This window comes from Engystomops pustulosus, chromosome 5 (genome assembly GCF_040894005.1).
Source record: "Engystomops pustulosus chromosome 5, aEngPut4.maternal, whole genome shotgun sequence".
Classification (NCBI taxonomy): Eukaryota; Metazoa; Chordata; class Amphibia; order Anura; family Leptodactylidae; genus Engystomops; species Engystomops pustulosus.
In genome coordinates, this window is record NC_092415.1 from 22,648,587 (window position 1) to 22,672,497 (window position 23,911).

At 47.5% G+C, this 23,911-nt stretch overlaps 1 protein-coding gene across 1 annotated transcript in view; it reads left to right on the plus strand.

Moving 5' to 3' along the window:
* The window catches only part of NUDCD1 (NudC domain containing 1), a 67,148-nt gene that overhangs the window by 23,936 nt on the left and 19,301 nt on the right, over positions 1–23,911 (plus strand). Inside the window, exons 5-6 of the mRNA XM_072151319.1 lie at positions 8,302–8,475; positions 16,464–16,671. Coding sequence (XP_072007420.1) covers positions 8,302–8,475; positions 16,464–16,671 — 382 coding nt within the window. The remainder of the gene's footprint in view (positions 1–8,301; positions 8,476–16,463; positions 16,672–23,911) is intronic.

Genomic DNA, 23,911 nt, shown 5'->3' on the forward strand with positions numbered 1-23,911 from the left:
AGGAGGAGAGCTGACACATCCTCTATATACTACACCACACAGGAGGCCTGACACATCCTCTATATACAACACCACACAGGAGGCCTGACACATCCTCTATATACTACACCACACAGGAGGCCTGACACATCCTCTATATACTACACCACACAGGAGGCCTGACACATCCTCTATATACTACACCACACAGGAGAGCTGACACATCCTCTATATACTACACCACACAGGAGGCCTGACACATCCTCTATATACTACACCACACAGGAGGAGAGCTGACACATCCTCTATATACTACACCCCACAGGAGAGCTGACACATCCTCTAGATACTACACCCCACAGGAGGCCTGACACATCCTCTATATACTACACCACACAGGAGGAGAGCTGACACATCCTCTATATACTACACCCCACAGGAGGCCTGACACATCCTCTATATACTACACCACACAGGAGGCCTGACACATCCTCTATATACTACACCACACAGGAGGCCTGACACATCCTCTATATACTACACCACACAGGAGGCCTGACACATCCTCTATATACTGCACCACACAGGAGGCCTGACACATCCTCTATATACTGCACCACACAGGAGGCCTGACACATCCTTTATATACTACACCACACAGGAGGCCTGACACATCCTCTATATACTACACCGCACAGGAGAGCTGACACATCCTCTATATACTACACCCCACAGGAGGCCTGACACATCCTCAATATACTACACCCCACAGGAGAGCTGACACATCCTCTATATACTACACCCCACAGGAGAGCTGACACATCCTCTATATACTACACCACACAGGAGAGCTGACACATCCTCTATATACTACACCACACAGGAGAGCTGACACATCCTCTATATACTACACCACACAGGAGAGCTGACACATCCTCTATATACTACACAGCACAGGAGAGCTGACACATCCTCTATATACTACACCACACAGGAGGCCTGACACATCCTCTATATACTACACCACACAGGAGAGCTGACACATCCTCTATATACTACACCACACAGGAGGCCTGACACATCCTCTATATACTACACCACACAGGAGGCCTGACACATCCTCTATATACTACACCACACAGGAGAGCTGACACATCCTCTATATACTACACCACACAGGAGGCCTGACACATCCTCTATATACTGCACCACACAGGAGGCCTGAAACATCCTTTATATACTACACCACACAGGAGGCCTGACACATCCTCTATATACTACACCCCACAGGAGGCCTGACACATCCTCTATATACTACACCCCACAGGAGGCCTGACACATCCTCTATATACTACACCGCACAGGAGAGCTTACACATCCTCTATATACTACACCCCACAGGAGGCCTGACACATCCTCTATATACTACACCCCACAGGAGGCCTGACACATCCTCTATATACTACACCACACAGGAGACTTATCCTCTATATACTACACCACACAGGAGGCCTGACACATCCTCTATATACTACACCCCACAGGAGGCCTGACACATCCGCCATATACTACACCCCACAGGAGGCCTAACACATCCTTTATATACTACACCCCACAGGAGGCCTGACACATCCTTTATATACTACACCACACAGGAGAGCTGACACATCCTCTATATACTACACCACACAGGAGGCCTGACACATCCTCTATATACTACACCACACAGGAGGAGAGCTGACACATCCTCTATATACTACACCACACAGGAGGAGAGCTGACACATCCTCTATACACTACACCACACAGGAGGCCTGACACATCCTCTATATACTACACCCCACAGGAGGCCTGACACATCCTCTATATACTACACCACACAGGAGGCCTGACACATCCTCTATATACTACACCACACAGGAGAGCTGACACATCCTCTATATACTACACCACACAGGAGGAGAGCTGACACATCCTCTATACACTACACCACACAGGAGGCCTGACACATCCTCTATATACTACACCACACAGGAGGCCTGACACATCCTCTATATACTACACCACACAGGAGGCCTGACACATCCTCTATATACTACACCACACAGGAGAGCTGACATATCCTCTATATACTACACCACACAGGAGGCCTGAGACATCCTCTATATACTACACCACACAGGAGGAGAGCTGACACATCCTCTATATACTACACCACACAGGAGGAGAGCTGACACATCCTCTATACACTACACCACACAGGAGGCCTGACACATCCTCTATATACTACACCCCACAGGAGGCCTGACACATCCTCTATATACTACACCACACAGGAGGCCTGACACATCCTCTATATACTACACCCCACAGGAGGCCTGACACATCCTCTATATACTACACCGCACAGGAGAGCTGACACATCCTCTATATACTACACCACACAGGAGGTCTGACACATCCTCTATATACTACACCGCACAGGAGAGCTGACACATCCTCTATATACTACACAGCACAGGAGAGCTGACACATCCTCTATATACTACACCACACAGGAGGCCTGACACATCCTCTATATACTACACCACACAGGAGGCCTGACACATCCTCTATATACTACACCACACAGGAGAGCTGACACATCCTCTATATACTACACCACACAGGAGGCCTGACACATCCTCTATATACTGCACCACACAGGAGGCCTGAAACATCCTTTATATACTACACCACACAGGAGGCCTGACACATCCTCTATATACTACACCACACAGGAGGCCTGACACATCCTCTATATACTACACCACACTGGAGGCCTGACACATCCTCTATATACTACACCACACAGGAGGCCTGACACATCCTCTATATACTGCACCACACAGGAGGCCTGACACATCCTTTATATACTACACCACACAGGAGGCCTGACACATCCTCTATATACTACACCCCACAGGAGGCCTGACACATCCTCTATATACTACACCCCACAGGAGGCCTGACACATCCTCTATATACTACACCGCACAGGAGAGCTGACACATCCTCTATATACTACACCCCACAGGAGGCCTGACACATCCTCTATATACTACACCACACAGGAGGCCTGACACATCCTCTATATACTACACCACACAGGAGGCCTGACACATCCTCTATATACTACACCACACAGGAGGCCTGACACATCCTCTATATACTACACCACACAGGAGAGGAGACACATCCTCTATATATTACACCACACAGGAGACCTGACACATCCTTTATATACTACACTCCACAGGAGGCCTGACACATCCTCTATATACTACACCACACAGGAGACACATCCTCTATATACTGCATTACACAGGAGACACATCCTCTATATATTACACCACACAGGAGACACATCCTCTATATACTACACCACACAGGAGGCCTGACACATCCTCTATATACTACACCACACAGGAGGCCTGACACATCCTCTATATACTACACCACACAGGAGGCCTGACACATCCTCTATACACTACACCACACTGAAGACACATCCTCTATACACTACACCACACTGGAGACACATCCTCTATATACTACACCACACAGGAGGCCTGACACATCCTCTATACACTACACCACACAGGAGATCTGACACATCCTCTATATACTACACCACACAGGAGGCCTGACACATCCTCTATATACTACACCACACAGGAGGCCTGACACATCCTCTATATACTACACCACACAGGAGAGCTGACACATCCTCTATATACTACACCACACAGGAGGCCTGACACATCCTCTATATACTACACCACACAGGAGGCCTGACACATCCTCTATATACTACACCCCACAGGAGGCCTGACACATCCTCTATATACTACACCACACAGGAGAGCTGACACATCCTCTATATACTACACCACACAGGAGGCCTGACACATCCTCTATATACTACACCCCACAGGAGGCCTGACACATCCTCTATATACTACACCACACAGGAGAGCTGACACATCCTCTATATACTACACCACACAGGAGACTTATCCTCTATATACTACACCACACAGGAGGCCTGACACATCCTCTATATACTACACCACACAGGAGAGCTGACACATCCTCTATATACTACACCACACAGGAGAGCTGACACATCCTCTATATACTACACCACACAGGAGGCCTGACACATCCTCTATATACTACACCACACAGGAGGCCTGACACATCCTCTATATACTACACCACACAGGAGGCCTGACACATCCTCTATATACTACACCACACAGGAGGCCTGACACATCCTCTATATACTACACCCCACAGGAGAGCTGACACATCCTCTATATACTACACCACACAGGAGGCCTGACACATCCTCTATATTCTACACCACACAGGAGAGCTGACACATCCTCTATATTCTACACCACACAGGAGAGCTGACACATCCTCTATATACTACACCACACAGGAGACACATCCTCTATATACTACACCACACAGGAGAGCTGACACATCCTCTATATACTACACCAAACAGGAAACACATCCTCTATATACTACACCACACAGGAGGCCTGACACATCCTCTATACCCAGGGACTGCCTGTATTGATACCAGTTTATTGTACCTATTTATGGTCCTGAATATAGGTGTATCATATATTTTCTTTTTTTTTCTTTCTTTAACTATATCTTTGATGGATATCGTATCCCAAAGTAGAAGACTCAGATTTTGTGCAATTGACTTCATTGTTGTAAATCTAGAACCTTGGGCTTGGTTGCCTACTTTAGCACAACGCACTCTCTAGTATTCTTTATATCGCCGAATCTCACTAAACGCCACTAATGATCCAACTTTTAAAGATTGCACTAGTCCTTGTGTCCATTGTCCCTTGCGAGCCAGAGGAGGACATGCGCAATGAGTATTTGTATATTTGTTGCTTAACAACCAAATTTCGCGACACTTACTGAACTTTGACACTGGATGACGTCACTTCCGGTTTCGGCGCTGGAAGACGTCACTTCCGGTTTCGGCGCGGTGCCGTGGCAAACATGCTAATCAAGCTGGCAGGTGTGTGCAGGTACGACGGGGGGTATATATGGGGGTCTGGTGTCTGAAAGGGCACTTCAACCCCTGAGGAAGTCTCCATTTGGGGACGGAACGCGTGGGGATCCCTCCCTTTCCAATCCACCGACCGAACCACCCTGACTGTGGACAGCATGGGACTTTGTGCCACACAGCCTCCTGACCTGTCTTACTGACTTGTAATGTATGGACACTTCACATGTATGCTCTCTCTGACTTACCTCTAGATACAATAGGGATAGCACATTGCTTTTCAGACCATCGTGATATTTCTACTACTGTATTACCTATATTAGAGCTTGTATATTGTGTGCCTACTTAGATATTATTTGTTTGACCTATATACCATCAAGGGTGGTTCTTATACCTCCTTTTTGTCGGTGGAGGAAATGGTTTATTGGACTGCCATACCTGGCAGTACCAACTATATGGTTTGATATGTACTTGGTACATTTTTAAATGTTTTTATGTTTTCTATCATCCCTATGACGGGAGATTTGCTTTGTTTTGTATTTGAATAAAGGTTTACTCTTGTATTGTCATACGGCACATTCCTCTGTTTTCTTTCTAGTTCATATATTACTATATATGTGCCGATAGACATTGTATACAGTTTAGGTTGTGCTAGATCCCTCACATATTTACATGGATCTATGAGTAAGTGTCCCTGGTTTATCATGATGGATTTTTATCGTAGATTTCTTTTAAAGGGAACCTGTCACCAGGGACCTCATTTTCACTAAAGACATGTTGCAGAAGCACTTTACACCTGCACTGCACATCTGCTTTTCTGCCTTCTCTAAGCATTTGCATTACAGTATAATTGTGTGTTATAACTTACCTTGTACCCTGACCGAAGCCTCTGTTTAGTCCCAGGGGTTGGGCTTTGGTTTGGATGCATTTCAAAAAAGCCATGTGACTTGTCTGTGCTGCTCACTCCTCAGCTCTCAGCCCCCACCTTTGTCCTGTACAGCTCCTCCCCCCTTCTGCTTCACAGAGCTCACAGCCTGGTGAGCTGCCATCAGAGGGGTAGGGAGAATCTGTACAGGAGCACAAAGCTGGGGGCTGAGAGCTGCAGCACAGACAAGTAACATGTTGTTTTTTTCAATGCATTCAAACAAAAAGCCCAACCCCTGGGACTACACAGAGGATTCTGTCAGAGTGAAAGGTAAGTTATAACACACAATTATAATGTAATGCAAATGCTTAGAGCGAGCAGAAAGGAGTCTTTGCAATCCAGGTGTAAAAGGATTCAGCGACCTGTCTTTAGTGAAGATGAGGTCCCTGATGACAGGTTCCCTTTAACAAAGTAAAATCCATCCAGCATCAATATGGACTGTGTTTACTTTTTCGTTCTGATTCCAAATTTGTTCTTTTTTCCTTATGGGATAAGTTGAATCCACATAGATTTAAACCATGAGTCAATCAATAATTTTTTTAGTTAGAAAGTTAGTTTTTTTTGCCTTTGGAAGCTTTTTTTTTTTGGCTCCGATTATCCTTTTGTTCAGGAAGAAGGCGAGATGTAAGAAGTCTCGCCCGTTCGTGGCCTGCGGGCACCTGGAGCTGGAGAGAGTTTACGATTGGTGTTTAGGAACCAAAAGAGAACGGCACCAGAGACCCTCCATTCATGTGAATAGTGGGGAGGAGGGGGGGGGGTCTTACTGTACAGATAACAGGAAACTATAATAATAATTCTGGGCCACTTATTTCTTGATTAAACAAATTACATGTTGCAGACCCATAGGGAATCATTCACCAATCAGGCTCCTTGTTCCCTCCACTATAACATTTATAATGTGGAGGTCCCCCTAATTCCTTCCCTTTGCAATCCAGGCATTTTGCATTGTTACCGCTCCGTCCCTGGCGCCTACGGAGAAGTCTCCTGTCAGGTAATTCTTTGGCATAGAAGCTTGCGCTTGAAGGACTCTTGAAAAGCTGACGCTTAGTGAACGCTGATTACTAAGTGAGCAAGTCCGAAGCCGCTTTCCCCAAGGCCCGGGACTTGTCATGTTCTTAGGGAATCAGATAGGGAAGCCGGTCACAGCTACAGGTATTATTAATGCAGCCGGTATCTTATAGCCTCATGTTGTAAGAATATTTACTCCAAACCGCAGAAGTGACTACCTTTTACCTGCATCCATGCTCTCCCCTCCTAATGATCTGGGCACAGATGGTGCTGCATCCATGCTCTCCCCTCCTAATGATCTGGGCACAGATGGTGCTGCATCCATGCTCGCCCCTCATATGATCTGGGCACAGATGGTGCTGCATCCATGCTCGCTCCTCATATGATCTGGGCACAGATGGTGCTGCATCCATGCTCGCTCCTCATATGATCTGGGCACAGATAGTGCTGCATCCATGCTCGCCCCTCATATGATCTGGGCACAGATGGTGCTGCATCCATGCTCGCTCCTCATATGATCTGGGCACAGATGGTGCTGCATCCATGCTCGCCCCTCATATGATCTGGGCACAGATGGTGCTGCATCCATGCTCGCCCCTCATATGATCTGGGCACAGATGGTGCTGCATCCATGCTCGCCCCTCATATGATCTGGGCACAGATGGTGCTGCATCCATGCACGCCCCTCATATGATCTGGGCACAGATGGTGCTGCATCCATGCTCGCTCCTCATATGATCTGGGCACAGATTGTGCTGCATCCATGCTCGCCCCTCATATGATCTGGGCACAGATGGTGCTGCATCCATGCTCGCCCCTCATATGATCTGGGCACAGATGGTGCTGCATCCATGCACGCCCCTCATATGATCTGGGCACAGATGGTGCTGCATCCATGCTCGCTCCTCATATGATCTGGGCACAGATAGGCTGGGCAAGGAGGCAGCACCATATATGCCTTGATCATTTAATGGTTGAGATTGAGTTTTTAAATTATTGCTGCCCCCTAGTGTTTGGTATCTCTGTTCTTCCTGATATTACTCCCCTTTTGGACCCCCCCTGGTTCCCTGAACCTATCCTTTACCCGATGAGGAACTGTCTTGAATGCTTTCACAGCGGCATCTTCACCAGGCAATTACGGGGCAAACAGCAATTTTCCTACAATCTTAGACCAAATGAGTTTTTCTCTGGACATAGATGTTGTAATTGAGCAATTTACCAGAAGCATGTGCGGCTGTAATTGGTTACCTCAATGTGATATGAATATTATTATTGAATATATTGCTTTTTATTTCTCGTGTGTCCACAGATAAATATGAAATCTTGAAACGTAGGAATCTGCATGGAAAGTCTGTCCCGCATTATGCGGCTATTGAACCGGATGGAAATAGCTTGACCATCATCTCGTATAAACCCTTCAGATTCATCGCAGACGAGACAAATCAACCAGAAGAGGAGAGAATGGAAGAGGAGGAGAAGAAAGGTAATGGGGACACTGGTTGCCCCCGCTACAATTTCCTTCTAATATCTAAACCACTTAGAAGAAATGATTTGTCAGCTACATAGAAGCAATAAAATGTATCTACACAGCCGGGTACGTGTTGGGTAATGTGTCCCTTGGTAAGATTTTACCTCTGTTACGCTTTTCTATGTCCGTTACAAATACAATATTTAGGATTTCCATGTTTTGCACAAGTATTTACTACTCCCAAAGTAATGGCTACAGGCATCCCGCAGCTTTAGTGAGATGTATTAGTGTCCTTAGTGTGGGCCTGGATAGCAATAGGGTGATTTTCTCACCATAGCCTGGAGTTATTGAGGCCTGGGGTGGCCAAAGGATTAAGGCTGAAATTTGTCTCGTGGTCCTAGGGTATTCTGTGCACACCTTACTGACCAAGTGTAGAGGAAAGCTGTATAATACTTGACATCCATTGGGGTCTGAACTTAAAACTTAGTTCTACCCCAAATTTTTGCACTAGCTCCCCACCTGACCTGTACCTTGCTCTCCCGAGCCCCCTAGCCTGTACCTTGCTCTCCCTAGCCTGTACCCTGCTCCCCCGAGCCCCTAGCCTGTACCCTGCTCCCCCCAGCCCCCTAGCCTGGGCCTCGCTCCCCCGAGCCCCCCAGCCTGGGCCTCGCTCCCCCGAGCCCCCTAGCCTGGGCCTCGCTCCCCCGAGCCCCCTAGCCTGGGCCTCGCTCCCCCGAGCCCCCTAGCCTGGGCCTCGCTCCCCCGAGCCCCCTAGCCTGGGCCTCGCTCCCCCGAGCCCCCTAGCCTGGGCCTCGCTCCCCCGAGCCCCCTAGCCTGGGCCTCGCTCCCCCGAGCCCCCTAGCCTGGGCCTCGCTCCCCCGAGCCCCCTAGCCTGGGCCTCGCTCCCCCGAGCCCCCTAGCCTGGGCCTCGCTCCCCCGAGCCCCTAGCCCAGTGATGGCGAACCTTTTAGAGGCCAAGTGCCCAAACTACAACCCAATACCCACTTGTTTATCGCGAGGTGCCAACCAGAAATTTAATCAGTAACTTACTGCTCCCTGTACAACAATCATATTTGCCTCCTGAGGACAGCAACACAGTAGAAAGATGGAAAATTTTCATCATTTTAGCTTCTTTCCAGTTTCCCTCTGTACACAGAGAAACGTGGGCCAGCAGGAGGTCCTCCAAAAATAATTCGACCCTGTCTAATTCTTCCTCTTCCTACAGTCCCAAGTAGTGAAGTCAGTATCAAAATATGTCTGAAAGCCGCATCTTTTAAGTTGCTTGGAACTGCAGGAAGATTCTTTGGGTCTTGTCCGGTGTGCTGGGGCGATGGCCCGGGTGCCCACAAAATGGGCTCTGACTGCCGCCTCTGGCAACCGTGCCATAGGTTCGCCACTACTGCCCTAGCCTGTACCCCGCTCCCCCGAGCCCCTAGCCTGTACCTCATTCCCAGCCTCAGCCTGAACCATAGCTCAAAACCATGTTAAAATTTTAAATGTCTATAAATTACCATAAATATTAATTACAATATTCCAACTTGCTTATGTGTCGATTTGGAAACACAGACCACGTAATGACAAGAAATGTTTCCTTCTATGCGGAGGCCCTGAGCGCTGAGGATGTTACTGCAGAGCGGTTTCTCAGCGCTGCCCTAAAGAATTACATGTCAGATACATCTCCGCTACATCTCTAAATAATGACTGCGCCACATTCCCCGGACACATTCCTGTTGCGAGGGATTTGACCCGTTTAGTTGCGTCTTGCCCTGTTTGCATAATTACTCATTACCATGTGAGTTGCACACAGGACTGTTACATTGATGGAAATATTAGCGTAAGCGTATTTGGTTGTGAGCGGCGTTCACGGTGATGCATGACGGCCGCGTCTGGCGCGGTGTCTCCTCTCGGAGCCCTTGTCGTTCTGGCTCAGTGAACCCCTTGCTTTGTTGCCATCGCTTTTCTCCTTTTGTTTATCGTCTCCCGTCCAATCATTGTGTTTCCCGCAGAAATGTAGTCAATCTGTCTCGTTTGTCGGCTGCGGGATGCTTCTCCCTGTGGCCATTGCTCCCTGCAAGCATCCATTCCACATTCACAACATGTTAGACAGATTGGAAACTATCAGTATGGCTGAAATCCGCCATGGCACTCCGAAATTTAATTAGCGGACGCAAAACTGAAGTGGGATCTGTATTCTCTTTATCCAGAATATAATGATACGGCTCAGCTTTTAAAAACAGCCTTAAAGTTAAAAAAAAAAAAAAAGTTTAAAAAGTTTCTCGCCTCTCTGATTGTGAGACTTGAGAGCTGATTACCAGCAGCCATGGTTTCCTGGGTTGGAAAAGCAATGTATCATCAACGCACATACAGAAATGACTGCTCAGGATCCTGCTGCTGTATAACATGCTGCCTCCAGATAGGACACTATGTACAATCTGCTCAGGATCCTGCTGCTGTATAACATGCTGCCTCCAGATAGGACACTATGTACAATCTGCTAGTTTCCTCCTGCTCTATAATATGCTACCTGTAGATAGGACACTAGGTACAATCTGCTCCTCCTGCTCTATAACATGCTGCCTGCATATAGGACAATATGTACAATCTGCTCTGTTCCTCCTGCTCTATATCATGCTGCCTGTAGATACGACACTATGTACAGTTTTCTTGGCACTGCCTGCTCCAAAGCGTGCTGCCTGCATATAGAACACAACATGCAATCTGTTGAGCACCTCCTGCTCTTTAACATGCTGCCTGCAGATAGGACACTATGTACAATCTGCTCAGCTCCTCCTTCTCTATAACATGCTGCCTGCAGATAGGACACTATGTACAATCTGCTCAGCTCCTCCTGCTCTTTAACATGCTGCCTGCAGATAGGACACTATGTACAATCTGCTCAGCTCCTCCTGCTCTATAACATGCTGCCTGCAGATAGGACACTATGTACAATCTGTTCAGCACCTCCTGCTCTATTACATGCTGCTTGCAGATGGGATACTTTACAATCCGCTCAGCTCCTCCTGCTCTATAACATAGGGTGCATTTTACATTTCGTTTAGCTCCTCCTTCTGTATAACATGCTGCCTGCAGATAGGACACAATGGGGCTCATTTACTAAAGGCCTCCTGCGGACCGCACTTTTGTCGGACATCGCGATGATTTCCATTTTGCGCCACTGGGACAGGGATTTAAAAGGTTTTTTTTGCGCACGCAATCAGATTTTGGCGCAATCAGGTTTCATGTGAACGAAATTGGGGGCCAGGCCATCGGACGATTTGACGGATTCTGACAAACCGTGGAATTTAACTTCAAAATTGTGTCGCAAGCCAAATACTTACATGCACTGGGACGAAGAAGGTGAACTCTGTCAGACCTGAGCGGGGAAGCGACACATGCAGGAAATCGGGCACATGATTTTAGTGAATCGTGGCACAGGGCATTCCGGATGGACAATGCACTTTCGGGAACTCCGAGGGACCGGGTAAGTAAATGTGCCCCGATGTTTAATCTGCTCCGCTCCTCCTGCTCTTTAATGTACTGCCTGCATTTAGGACACATTGGGGAGGATTTATCAGACGTGTCTAAGAGCAGAACTGTTCTAGTAGCCCGTGACGACCAATCGGAGCTTAACTTTTATTTTCCCACAACGGTTTACAAAATTAAAGCTGATTTCTGGTTGCACGACTACAACAGTTCTGTTCTCATAAACTGCTGACAAATCTCCCCCAATCTATAATCTGTTCTGCTCCTTTTGCTCTATAACATACTCCCCGCAGGTTATATTGTATTCTAATAGTGACTGACACTTTTAATTCCTGTGTTTGAAAGTAAAGGATGTAACTATTATTTAGCCATTGAGTAGTTAACCAGTGTAACTTATTGGGGCAGATTTACTTGCCCGGTCCTGTCGCGATCCCACGGTGCGTTGTCCGGCGTGATTCACTAAGGTCGTGCGCCCGAGTTCCTGCATCTGTCGCTTCGGCGCCGAGGTCTGCCGGAGTTCACCTTCTTGCATGTAAGTGCTGATCTTGTGACACAATTCCGGTTTTAAATTACGCGGTTTGTCCCAATCCGTCAGGTTGTCCGACAGCCCGCCCCCCCCCCAAATTTCTGTTGCATGCAAGCCGGCGTGGATGCGCCAAAATCCGATCGTGTGCGCCAAAATCCCGGAGCAATTCGCCGCAAAACAGAACTCGTTGGGGAAACACGACGAAAATGCGTCCAACGGACCCTGGGTAAATGAGCCCCTATATGTAGTCTGTTGTTTCTACTCTATCACCTTTACTTGCTTCCCCCAATACCGCGGTTACAGACGCCAGCAAAGCGATAGGCCGCGTGTATTAGACTGTGTTTTTGTTTCCTTTGAGTGATTTTGCACAGAACAACGACTTTTATCAGGTAATAAGGCAAAAATAAAATCCCTCTTTTGTGCGGGATCCATACAAAGAGCCTGTTCTCACAGGGAATGATCTCGGCGTCCTCTATGGTGTCACAATGGCGCGTGTTTTTCACATGTGGGACCTGTTCTCGCAGCAGCTAATTGCTAATCGCTGGCCCTAGTGATGTCACCGCGGCGGGGTAATTACAACCTTCTATTCACTGTGAAATTACCCCGACAATGGTGGTCAGCGCGGAGAACGATTATCCCACTATCATTAGACGTAACCTATGGCTCAGGAGCCGGGCGCTGCATAGGCGGGAACAAAGGGAGCGCTTGTGCGGGGTTTAGTTGTTGTTTTTCATCTTTTGTTTCCTGACAAGATATGATTTCATTATTTTTACGTGTCAGGCTCTTGTTATGCCGACCTAAAGTATCACCCGTCTTTATGCAGATATACAGGAAGTGCAGAAGGGCGGGGGGTCTACGTAAAGGCGACAGGAGTTCATAAGCGTTGGATTATATCAAGTCCAAAAAGGCAAAAAGGCCTCATGTTCTATATGAAACTATGGGGGAGATTAATCAGAAGTTATGGCAACCAATCGGAGCTCGGCTTTCATTGTATAAACTGCAGAGGGAAAACAAAAGCTGAGCTCTGATTGGTTGTCATGAGTAACTAGAACAATTTTGCTTCCCATAAACTTCAAGGCCGGAAAAAAGTTACGTCTCCAATAATGACCGACAGCTGTGGGAGCCTCTTACAGGCTCTCGGGCGTCATGATATCTGTTAGGCGCCTTCTGATGACATCACAGGAAGGGGGTGGGGGTACTATCGAGAGCCAAGATGGCGGCGCCCATGTGCGGTGCTGTCTAAGTGCCATGAACGGGTCTGACCGCACTACATAACAAGTTACATGTTGGCAGCAGCTATATTGGGGCTCATTTACTAAGGGTCCGTCGGACGAATTTTCGTCGGGTTTCCCGCCGATTTCTGTTTTGTGCCAAATTGCCCCAGGATTTTGGCGCACGCGATCGGATTTTGCCGCATCAGCGACGACTTGCACATGACAGAAATCGGGTGGCGGGCCGTCGGACAACCCGACGGATTCGGACAACGTGCGGGATTAGAAATGTGTCACAAGATCAAGCACTCACATGCACCAGGAAGAAGCAGGTAAACTCCGGGGGCCCTCGACTCAGAAGCGACAGATGCAGGAACTCAGGCGCACGAGCTACGTCAATCGCGCTGGACCCGAATCCTCGTCGGACAACGCAACGCGGGATCACGACATGACCGGGTAAGTAAATCTGCCCCATTGTGTAAGATGTTAATGGAAACCTGTCAACGCATACTAATCACTGAACCTGTACAAGCAACTGAGGCCCATCATAAAGATTATTTAGGGAAGACAAGGCAGAGGTGTGAAGACAAGGTGTGAAGATGTGTGGATGTAAACACTGCGTGGTGTGCGTGTAGATGGATATATATGTGTATAATGAGAGAAATGTACCACTAACAGTAAGAAGATTACTACTTCCAGATTATGTTCCCTCTATGGTCCAGCGTGGTGTTGGTCAAACAAGTCCTTCTTGTCTCACTAACTTAAAGGAGCTGTCCAAAGTATTAGTAGCTGATCAATGAGGGTCTGACTTTTGGGACCCCCATCAATCCCCATACCAGCAGACTGGTGGAGCTGATGGGTGAGCATGGGCCCTTATGGCGTCACCTACCACTCCCATAGACGGTGAATGAAATGGCAGGGTGCATGCTCTTCCTGCCGCTCCACCCATCGGTGATAACGGGATCCTCTCAAATCACCTTGAGAACTTAAATATTTTGGATATTTTAATGAGATCAGCCTAGTGATGTACCTGGAGGAGAGTGTGATTTTGTTGCTGAGCTCTCCGCCGCTGAGACTACAGTATATTCAACTAGTTCATTTTTGGATGAGGCCACCACGACGGACCATAACAAGCACATGATCTGGAAGGTGTTAATGTGCATGATAAAGTAGTGATTTATTAGGTTTTACTTCTGCTGACAGGTTCCTTTTTAAGACTGATATCAAACTTGGAATGAGCTACACAAAGACACAACAACCTTACAGTAAAACCTGGTTTATAACTTGTTGCTTTTGAGGACCAATATATTAACACATTTCCCGTTATGTCGACGAGCTCCTCATACAATGGTGTTGGCGCGGCTGCTCCCTGTAGAGAATTGATCAGGCGCATCATGAGAGGTGTCTGCGGGGAGAAGACGATATGTTGCTTGATTAACTTTAAGGTCTGAAAGCCGAATGCACATAGTGGTGTCATTTCTACAGGAGCCTCTACGGAGGCCTGCAGGGCCCAAGGGCTCCATCTCCCTGAAGCGTAGACACTTTGGGGCAGTGTCAAAAATGTATTAAAGTAAGGGAGTCTTCTGCTGCACCCGAATTATCCTTCTGTGTCTGATGCTGGACAAGAAATTTGTAATATGTCAGCAATTAGTTACTTCGTTTCCAGCGGAAAAATGCATCAAAATTTTTGCTACTTTGGCATAATGTTTGTCATACACCCCTTATCCTGGGATTCTTCAAGAAAGGCTACAAATGTTGCAACATATCACAAACATCACATTTTTACCCTTCTGTAGTAGGCATATTGTACTGCAGGTGTCGGAAGTAGTAGGGAGCAGTAGGGGCAGCAAAGGAGAACTATTGGCTAGATGTCAACTCCAGATACTCCAGAATTAAAGGGTAAGACAGTCTTAAAGATAGCATGGCCAGAGAGCTTGCCACACTGTATCCAGCCGACCAGGAGACCAAGTGCAGCTGAATTTAGTGATGACCTGTCCACCGGGACATTACACATGCGCTCCATATTTGCAGATCAATTGCTACTTAACTCAATCATGTGACCCTTAAAGGGCTCGGTACAAGCGGTTGACTTCATGTGCCGGCCTTCCATATTTTTTTTTTTTTTGTGGATCTGCAAAAACGGATCACACATTGGCCGTTTTTACGGACAAGTGGTGTTGCAACAGATTACACGCTGTCTGCAAAAACCAATCACGGATCCAAGAACAACATACACTCGGGAGGTTCTGAGTATCTTAAACAAAAGGGGATGAAGATGTCAAAGGTCACTGAATTGTGAGCAAATCTCACTTGGAGCTTAAAGGGGTTGAGAAACAAGACGGCTTCTCTCCTGACCATGTGTGTGGTATTGCAACTCTGCTCCATTGATTTCTGTACAGCTGAGCTGCAATACCATCATAAACCTTGGTCAAGTGCGGCGCTGTTTTAGGAAGAAGTCGGACATGTTTTTCAACTTCTGGACAACCCCTTTAAGTTTGTCTGTTTTAATGAGATGTTACATCAGTTCGTTTGTCTGCACTGGAGCTTTTATTTTAGTGTAGGCTGTAACATATTCAGTCCAAAAAAAGACCATCTTCCAGTTATCTTTTTTATAGATACTGTATAGACATTAAATATATCATCTTTTGGAAGTGTAGCCTTCGGGTGATCCCGTCCTGCAATCGGTCCACAGCAGGCAACAAACAGACGAAACGTTGCGTCTCCTCTCGAGGAATCGCCTGGAATTTGCCATTGACGTTTCTTGTGTACGTTTTTGTTCCTAGACCCCCTTTATATCTGGCAGCAGACGGCGGAGGATGTGTCCCTCACTTTCCCCATCCCCGATGGAATAACCAAAGAAGACATTAAGATCCATTTTGCTCCCGATCGCATCGCTATTTCATTAAAGGAGCAGGAGCCGTTTCTGAAAGGCCAACTCTACTCCGCCATTGATCGTGAAAGCAGCACTTGGATTCTAAAAGATGAAAGAAGGTACGGATCTTCTCCTTCCTCTCGTATCTGAATAATGTTCTCCTCTTACTTTAAGTTACATGTATGGAATCTGATCATTGTCCTGATCCCCTCCCTCGGGCTGGCTGTCATATTGATAGCTAAGGACCCCTTTTCCGGGTTATATGGTAGAAGCCAAATCCTGAGCACAATTCTAAACAATATAACCACTAACAAGCTACATAATATTTAAAAGTGAGGAGCAGGAGACAGGGCATTTATTGTCAAACATCATTTATTATATGTATTCCTACACCTAAGCCATTGATCCAGAAGAAGGCAAAAAACCTGTGTTGCAGGAAAAAAATTCCTTCTTGACCCCAAAAAAAGGCGATTGGTTCTAGAACCCTGGACCAAGGCTGTAATACAACTAATTCTATCTATATCATCTATGATAATGGGGACTCTGTATTCTGCTCCTGCAGCTCCTCCCCTTCCTTTCCCCGGCAGCGCCTCTCTGTCTTTCCTTTCCCCGGCAGCGCCTCTCCGTCCTTCCTTTCCCCGGCAGTGCCTCTCCGTCCTTCCTTTCCCCGGCAGCGCCTCTCCGTCCTTCCTTTCCCCGGCAGCGCCTCTCCGTCTTTCCTTTCCCCGGCAGCGCCTCTCCGTCTTTCCTTTCCCCAGCAGCGCCTCTCCGTCTTTCCTTTCCCCGGCAGCGCCTCTCTGTCTTTCCTTTCCCCGGCAGCGCCTCTCTGTCTTTCCTTTCCCCGGCAGCGCCTCTCAGTCTTTCCTTTCCCCGGCAGCGCCTCTCCGTCTTTCCTTTCCCCGGCAGCGCCTCTCCGTCCTTCCTTTCCCCGGCAGTGCCTCTCCGTCCTTCCTTTCCCCGGCAGCGCCTCTCCGTCCTTCCTTTCCCCGGCAGCGCCTCTCCGTCTTTCCTTTCCCCGGCAGCGCCTCTCCGTCTTTCCTTTCCCCGGCAGCGCCTCTCCGTCTTTCCTTTCCCCGGCAGCGCCTCTCCGTCCTTCCTTTCCCCGGCAGTGCCTCTCCGTCCTTCCTTTCCCCGGCAGCGCCTCTCCGTCCTTCCTTTCCCCGGCAGCGCCTCTCCGTCTTTCCTTTCCCCGGCAGCGCCTCTCCGTCTTTCCTTTCCCCGGCAGCGCCTCTCCGTCTTTCCTTTCCCCGGCAGCGCCTCTCCGTCTTTCCTTTCCCCGGCAGCGCCTCTCCGTCTTTCCTTTCCCCGGCAGCGCCTCTCCGTCTTTCCTTTCCCCGGCAGCGCCTCTCCGTCCTTCCTTTCCCCGGCAGCGCCTCTCCGTCCTTCCTTTCCCCGGCAGCGCCTCTCTGTCTTTCCTTTCCCCGGCAGCGCCTCTCTGTCTTTCCTTTCCCCGGCAGCGCCTCTCTGTCTTTCCTTTCCCCGGCAGCGCCTCTCTGTCCTTCCTTTCCCCGGCAGCGCCTCTCCGTCCTTCCTTTCCCCGGCAGCGCCTCTCCGTCCTTCCTTTCCCCGGCAGCGCCTCTCCGTCCTTCCTTTCCCCGGCAGCGCCTCTCCGTCCTTCCTTTCCCCGGCAGCGCCTCTCCGTCCTTCCTTTCCCCGGCAGCGCCTCTCCGTCCTTCCTTTCCCCGGCAGCGCCTCTCCGTCCTTCCTTTCCCCGGCAGCGCCTCTCCGTCTTTCCTTTCCCCGGCAGCGCCTCTCCGTCCTTCCTTTCCCCCGCTGCCCCTCTCCGTCCTTCCTTTCCCCGGCAGCGCCTCTCCGTCCTTCCTTTCCCCGCAGCGCCTCTCCGTCCTTCCTTGCCCCGCAACGCCTCTCCGTCCTTCCTTGCCCCGCAGCGCCTCTCCGTCCTTCCTTGCCCCGCAGCGCCTCTGCAGCAGGATGAAGGGGGGTCTCCTGGATGTTATATGTATAGAAAATGTCTCTTATTGTGTCTGAACAAGATGAAGGTTTTTATTCTGTGACAAATAACAAAATTCTAAGAAACATATAACAATAATGTAGCAGTTGCCCGTAGACATGAATGATTGGGCAGCCTCAGATTTCAGGCCTATAACTACAAGGTATAATATCTCTGCACAGGCAGAAGATAATACTCATAGCTATTTCATGGTTTTAGCTCAAACAGAAAGGACTTTTTACTTCTTTTTATTGTTATTGCATTTATATACCCAGATCATTGGTTCTCTGTACAATCCACCCTGATCTGTGCGCTATGAATGTTACATATTTGCTTTTTGCTCCTCTAATTTCCATGTGACGTGGTATAATAGTCTCATTGTAGTGCTGGTAATACCTGTCATCACGGAGAATAGAATTAGCTTCTTTAGACTGAGCAGCGTAATGACAGTGTGCGTATAATGCAGGTATAGCCGCTGTATGATTACACAGCCATCCATCCTGTCATATCCGCATCCAGCTCCGATACATGTCCGGATGTTGCTCTGTGTGAGCTTACCTGTGATTATTCATAAATGGAGCAAATTATACAGGAGGCCGTCACCATGAAGAACGACTATTCGGAAAAGACTTTTTTGTTTTAAAGGGGTTTTCTTAATTTATACTTTTCTTTTGTTGTAGAGTTTCTCTGTTATTCCTCCTGGAAACCTATTTCAGAAATGACATTTACTTATTAAAGTTTTAAAATAAATAATTAATTGCCCCTTCCCCCAGAGATGGGGGTGGGGGGTGGGGGCTACGTTTCTAAACTCTATGGCAGAGGTACAAAAAATACACTTGCTCTTCCATTCAGAGTGGAGCTATGCATTCAAGGGAACCTGTCCAGATTTTACCCCATTAAACTAGAAGCCCCTCATGTAGGTAATGCCAACGCCATATTCAAATGAGCAGAGAAGAGTCATATTTTTACCTGAGATGAGTCAAGTTTAGAGTGTTGTGGAAAAAGACATAGGGGCTTATTTACTAAGGGTAGCGGATCGCAAGACTGTTTGCCGTTTTCAGGATTCGCGCAGCTGTGACAGGTATTAAACAGGGGTCGGCGCTGCAATTGTGTCACACGCGATCGGATTGTGGCGCAGCTGTGCCGGGCTTTCATGCGACAGAAGTCGTGGGACGTGCCATCGGATGATCCGACTGATTCGGACTGAGCGCGGAATTTAAGTTTCAAATTGTGTTACTAGACAATGCACTCACATGCACCAGGAAGAAGATGGTGAAATCTGTCGGACCTGAGCGGGGAAGCGACACATGCAGGATATCGGGTGCACGATCTTAGTGAATCGCGGCAGAGTGTATGATCGTCGGACAATGCACTTTCAGTGAACTCCGCGGACTAGGTAAGTAAGTGTGCCCCTATAGTTTCCAACTATGTCTCAAGCATGTTTCTCTTGTTCTGTAGATCACAGAACCATAAGCCTGATGACATCTTAAAGGAAATCTACCACCAGGATCAAGGGTTGTAGACCAAGCACACTGACATCCTGGTGTGTGGCAGGATCTGCTCTTTTTAGTTTCTTATGCTCTTGTTTTTAATAAAAAATGGCTTTAAAAAGTATGCAAATAAGTCTGAGTGGCTCTGGGCTCCATTAATATGTATGGAGCAGGGAGCCCCTCAGATTCATTTGCATAATTGTAAAAACCATTTTTTTTGGTTAAAAAAAAAATCAGGGCATAAGAAGCTAAAAGAAGAGCAGATCCTGCCACCAGTGTGCCAGTGTGCTTGGTTTACAGTCCTTGATCCTGGTAGTAGATTTCCTTTAAAGAAGAGATACTTATATGACCCCAGAAGCATGATTCTAAGCTAAGAGCACAGCAGTGTGAGGACATAAAGCAGAGTCTGTGGAACAGTTCAATGCTAAAGCTAACACAACAGCAGTGTGAGGATAGAACTCAGAAGTTTAATGTTCAATGCTAAGGGCACTGTGTGACATAACATGGAGGCTATTGAACAGTTCAGGGCAATGAACACAGCAGTGTGAGGACATAACAGAGATGCTATGGAGCAGCTCACTACTTAGAGCTATGAGCACAGCAGTGTGAGCACATAACACAGAGGCTATGAAACCATTCACTGCTCGGAGCACAGCAGTGTGAGGACATAACACAGAGGCTATGGAGCAGCTCACTGCTCGGAGCACAGCAGTGTGAGGACATAACACAGAGGCTATGGAGCAGCTCACTGCTCGGAGCACAGCAGTGTGAGGACATAACACAGAGGCTATGGAGCAGCTCACTGCTCGGAGCACAGCAGTGTGAGGACATAACACAGAGGCTATGGAGCAGCTCACTGCTCGGAGCACAGCAGTGTGAGGACATAACACAGAGGCTATGGAGCAGCTCACTGCTCGGAGCACAGCAGTGTGAGGACATAACACAGAGGCTATGGAGCAGCTCACTGCTTGGAGCACAGCAGTGTGAGGACATAACAAGGAGGCTATAAAACAGTTTGTTGCTCAGAGCTATGAGTACAGCAGTGTGAGGACATAATAGGGAGGCTATAAAACAGTTTGTTGCTCAGAGCTATGAGTACAGCAGTGTGAGGACATAACAAGGAGGCTATGAAACGGTTCATTGCTCAGAGCTATGAGTACAGCAGTGTGAGGACATAATAGGGAGGCTATAAAACAGTTTGTTGCTCAGAGCTATGAGTACAGCAGTGTGAGGACATAATAGGGAGGCTATAAAACAGTTTGTTGCTCAGAGCTATGAGTACAGCAGTGTGAGGACATAATAGGGAGGCTATAAAACAGTTTGTTGCTCAGAGCTATGAGTACAGCAGTGTGAGGATATAACAGAGGTTATGGAACAGTTCACTGCTCAGAGCACAGCAGTGTGAGGCTATGAAGCAGAGGCCCCAATAGAAGATAAAATGATGATGGGGATGTAGCATTACGCTAAGTGGTCAGAGGGCATCAGTGAGTGGCATGCCAAAGTGAAATACCCCTTTAAGCAGCTGTCAGAGACTTTACACTTCTACAGCAAGTCGCTGGCGGTGATGTCTGGTAACATCTCTGCCAAGAAAGTTCACACTGTCAAAATCTGAAGTCTTCAACTTGTAGAAAGTTGTATGAGAATGTGGGAGACGCACACCTCTGCCGCCAGATGTAGCCGTCACTCACAGGAAGCTTCTCCAAGCCGCTGCTTCCTGCAAAGCGTCCTCATATGACTTGTACGGTACGGGGAAGGGGCGGCCGCGGGTACAACAAAACCTGCAGGAGGCAGCCATTATCACAGCGGGGGCCGCTGCAGTCATTCCACACATCAAAAATAAATCTACTCCAAACCCTTAAAGGTAAAGGAGAAAAAAACGTGGCCCAATTTATGAAATCGTTTTCAGTGAAAACTTTTGTATAGAAGAGATGATGTGGTCCAAAACAGCGCCACAGCTGTCTGCAGGTTGTGTCTGGTATTGCAGTTGAGCTTTATCCTTAAAGAGGGGAATTCCAGGATGTTATTGGGGGTCCGACACCCCGCACCCCTGCCGATCCGCTGCTACTGACATCGCATCCATTGGTCAGACGTTCTACTGGTTGCTCAGGCACATTCAAAGTGAAGTAGTAAAGACATCTTTCAACACTCGGGGTACATACTGACTTAAAGGGGTTCTCCAATGAAACCTAAAAATCTTCTTGGAAGCCTCGGCAAAGGCAAAAACAAAACTAAGTGTACCTACCTGTTCTGGCTCCCGGTTTCTGTGTTGCGTTGTTACTTTCAGTCTTCCGTACCGACCCAGTCTTCCATATCGACCCACCAGCTTTTTTCGGACCAATGGATGTGCTGAAGACTGGAAGTTCTGGTGCATTGTAAGACACCATGTTAGTGTCACTAGGTTTTACCCCACTAAACTACTAGCTTCTCGGGTAGGGTATGACATGTCCTTTCTAGAATACCCTCTGTAATGTGAAATCTCAACCCTTTACCAAAAAAAAAAAAATATATATCCCAACAAAGTTGGCAAATATGACTCGTCTCATCCCATATTCACATGAGATGGGTAAAGTTTAGTGGTTGCAGGGGGAGTATCACAGCAGACGCTTGTTTCATTGCTTCTATGTGTCATATTAAAGATAAGAATCTCATCTTTCAGATGACACCAGGCTTATGGTTCTGTGAGCTACAGGCAGTTAAAGATCCAGTTCCTGCCTAACTTTTTTTTTATCTGCAGCTCACATTTTTAATTTTATCTTTAGCTGCCGGTATCTCTAGCCTGATGTGATCTAAAAGAGGAGTTTCTTATCTTTTAATATGACACAAAAACTTGTTTCTAGGTGCTAGAGAACAGAAAGTAGGGGCTTCTGAAGTGACTCTCTCCCAGCAACTACTAAACTTGACTCGGCTCATGTGAAAATAGGATGAGAAGAGTCATATTTGCCTTTTTATGGGGAAACAGGTGAGATTTCACAGGTGGAATTCTTTAAAATGACATTTCATACTGTATTTGGGGGGATGGTGAGGTAAAACCTGGTGACAAAGTCCCTTAAATGAGCTTTCCATGAATTCTGACTTTCCAGAATTGCGAGAAAACCCATTTAACATGGATGGGGGGCATGGGGGGGGGGGGCTTGTGTGTGTCTGCATCATAAGCATCTTCAGAAAATTCATGCAGAGAAATTCTAATTTATATGCAAATTAGCATATCGGTGCATTATGGGTGTGGCCACAAGGACGGGTGCACCCTCTCTTGCCAAACTGTTAGTCAGGGCAGAGGTTTCGTTGTTATTCCAGCAGGTTGTGCATTAGCGGACCACGCCAGCAGGGGGCAGCACACAGCAGCGCCAGGTGGTTGGATACACAAGTTGTATACAGCCGCTCGCCATCTGCACTTATCGTCTTCTCCCCGGGGAACCATTAAGCTCTGAAAATATAAATCCTGCGGCTAATTAGTACAGCGCTCTCCATCGCTCGGCTGTGATTGGACGCCTGGGAGGTCTTGTCATTAACTTTGTTCAGGTAGAAATTAATCGCAGTTTATGAAACCTGGGAAATTCTTATTATAGCGGAGCAAAAATAACTTCATACACTTTGTATTTCAGGGGCTCATTACATTCAGTGACGAGTCTGATTAATCCTGACAGGAAGGCAGCAATAATGTAACCACAAAGCCTCCGATTCTGGTGGGATCAGACCAATATCTAATGTGTGTTGGGGTGTCCCAAACTTCACTCAGGCATTAAGACGGACGGAGAAGGATCGCAGGTCAATACTCAACCTCATAGTTGATGCTTTAAGACATGCTCCTCCTCTAGCCTCTTAAAGTAACTCATCTTAGGCAAAAAGTAACTCTTCTCTGCTCATTTCTACATGGCTTTGAAGGAGATTTTTTTTCCTGGATAAACAGGGGAGATTACG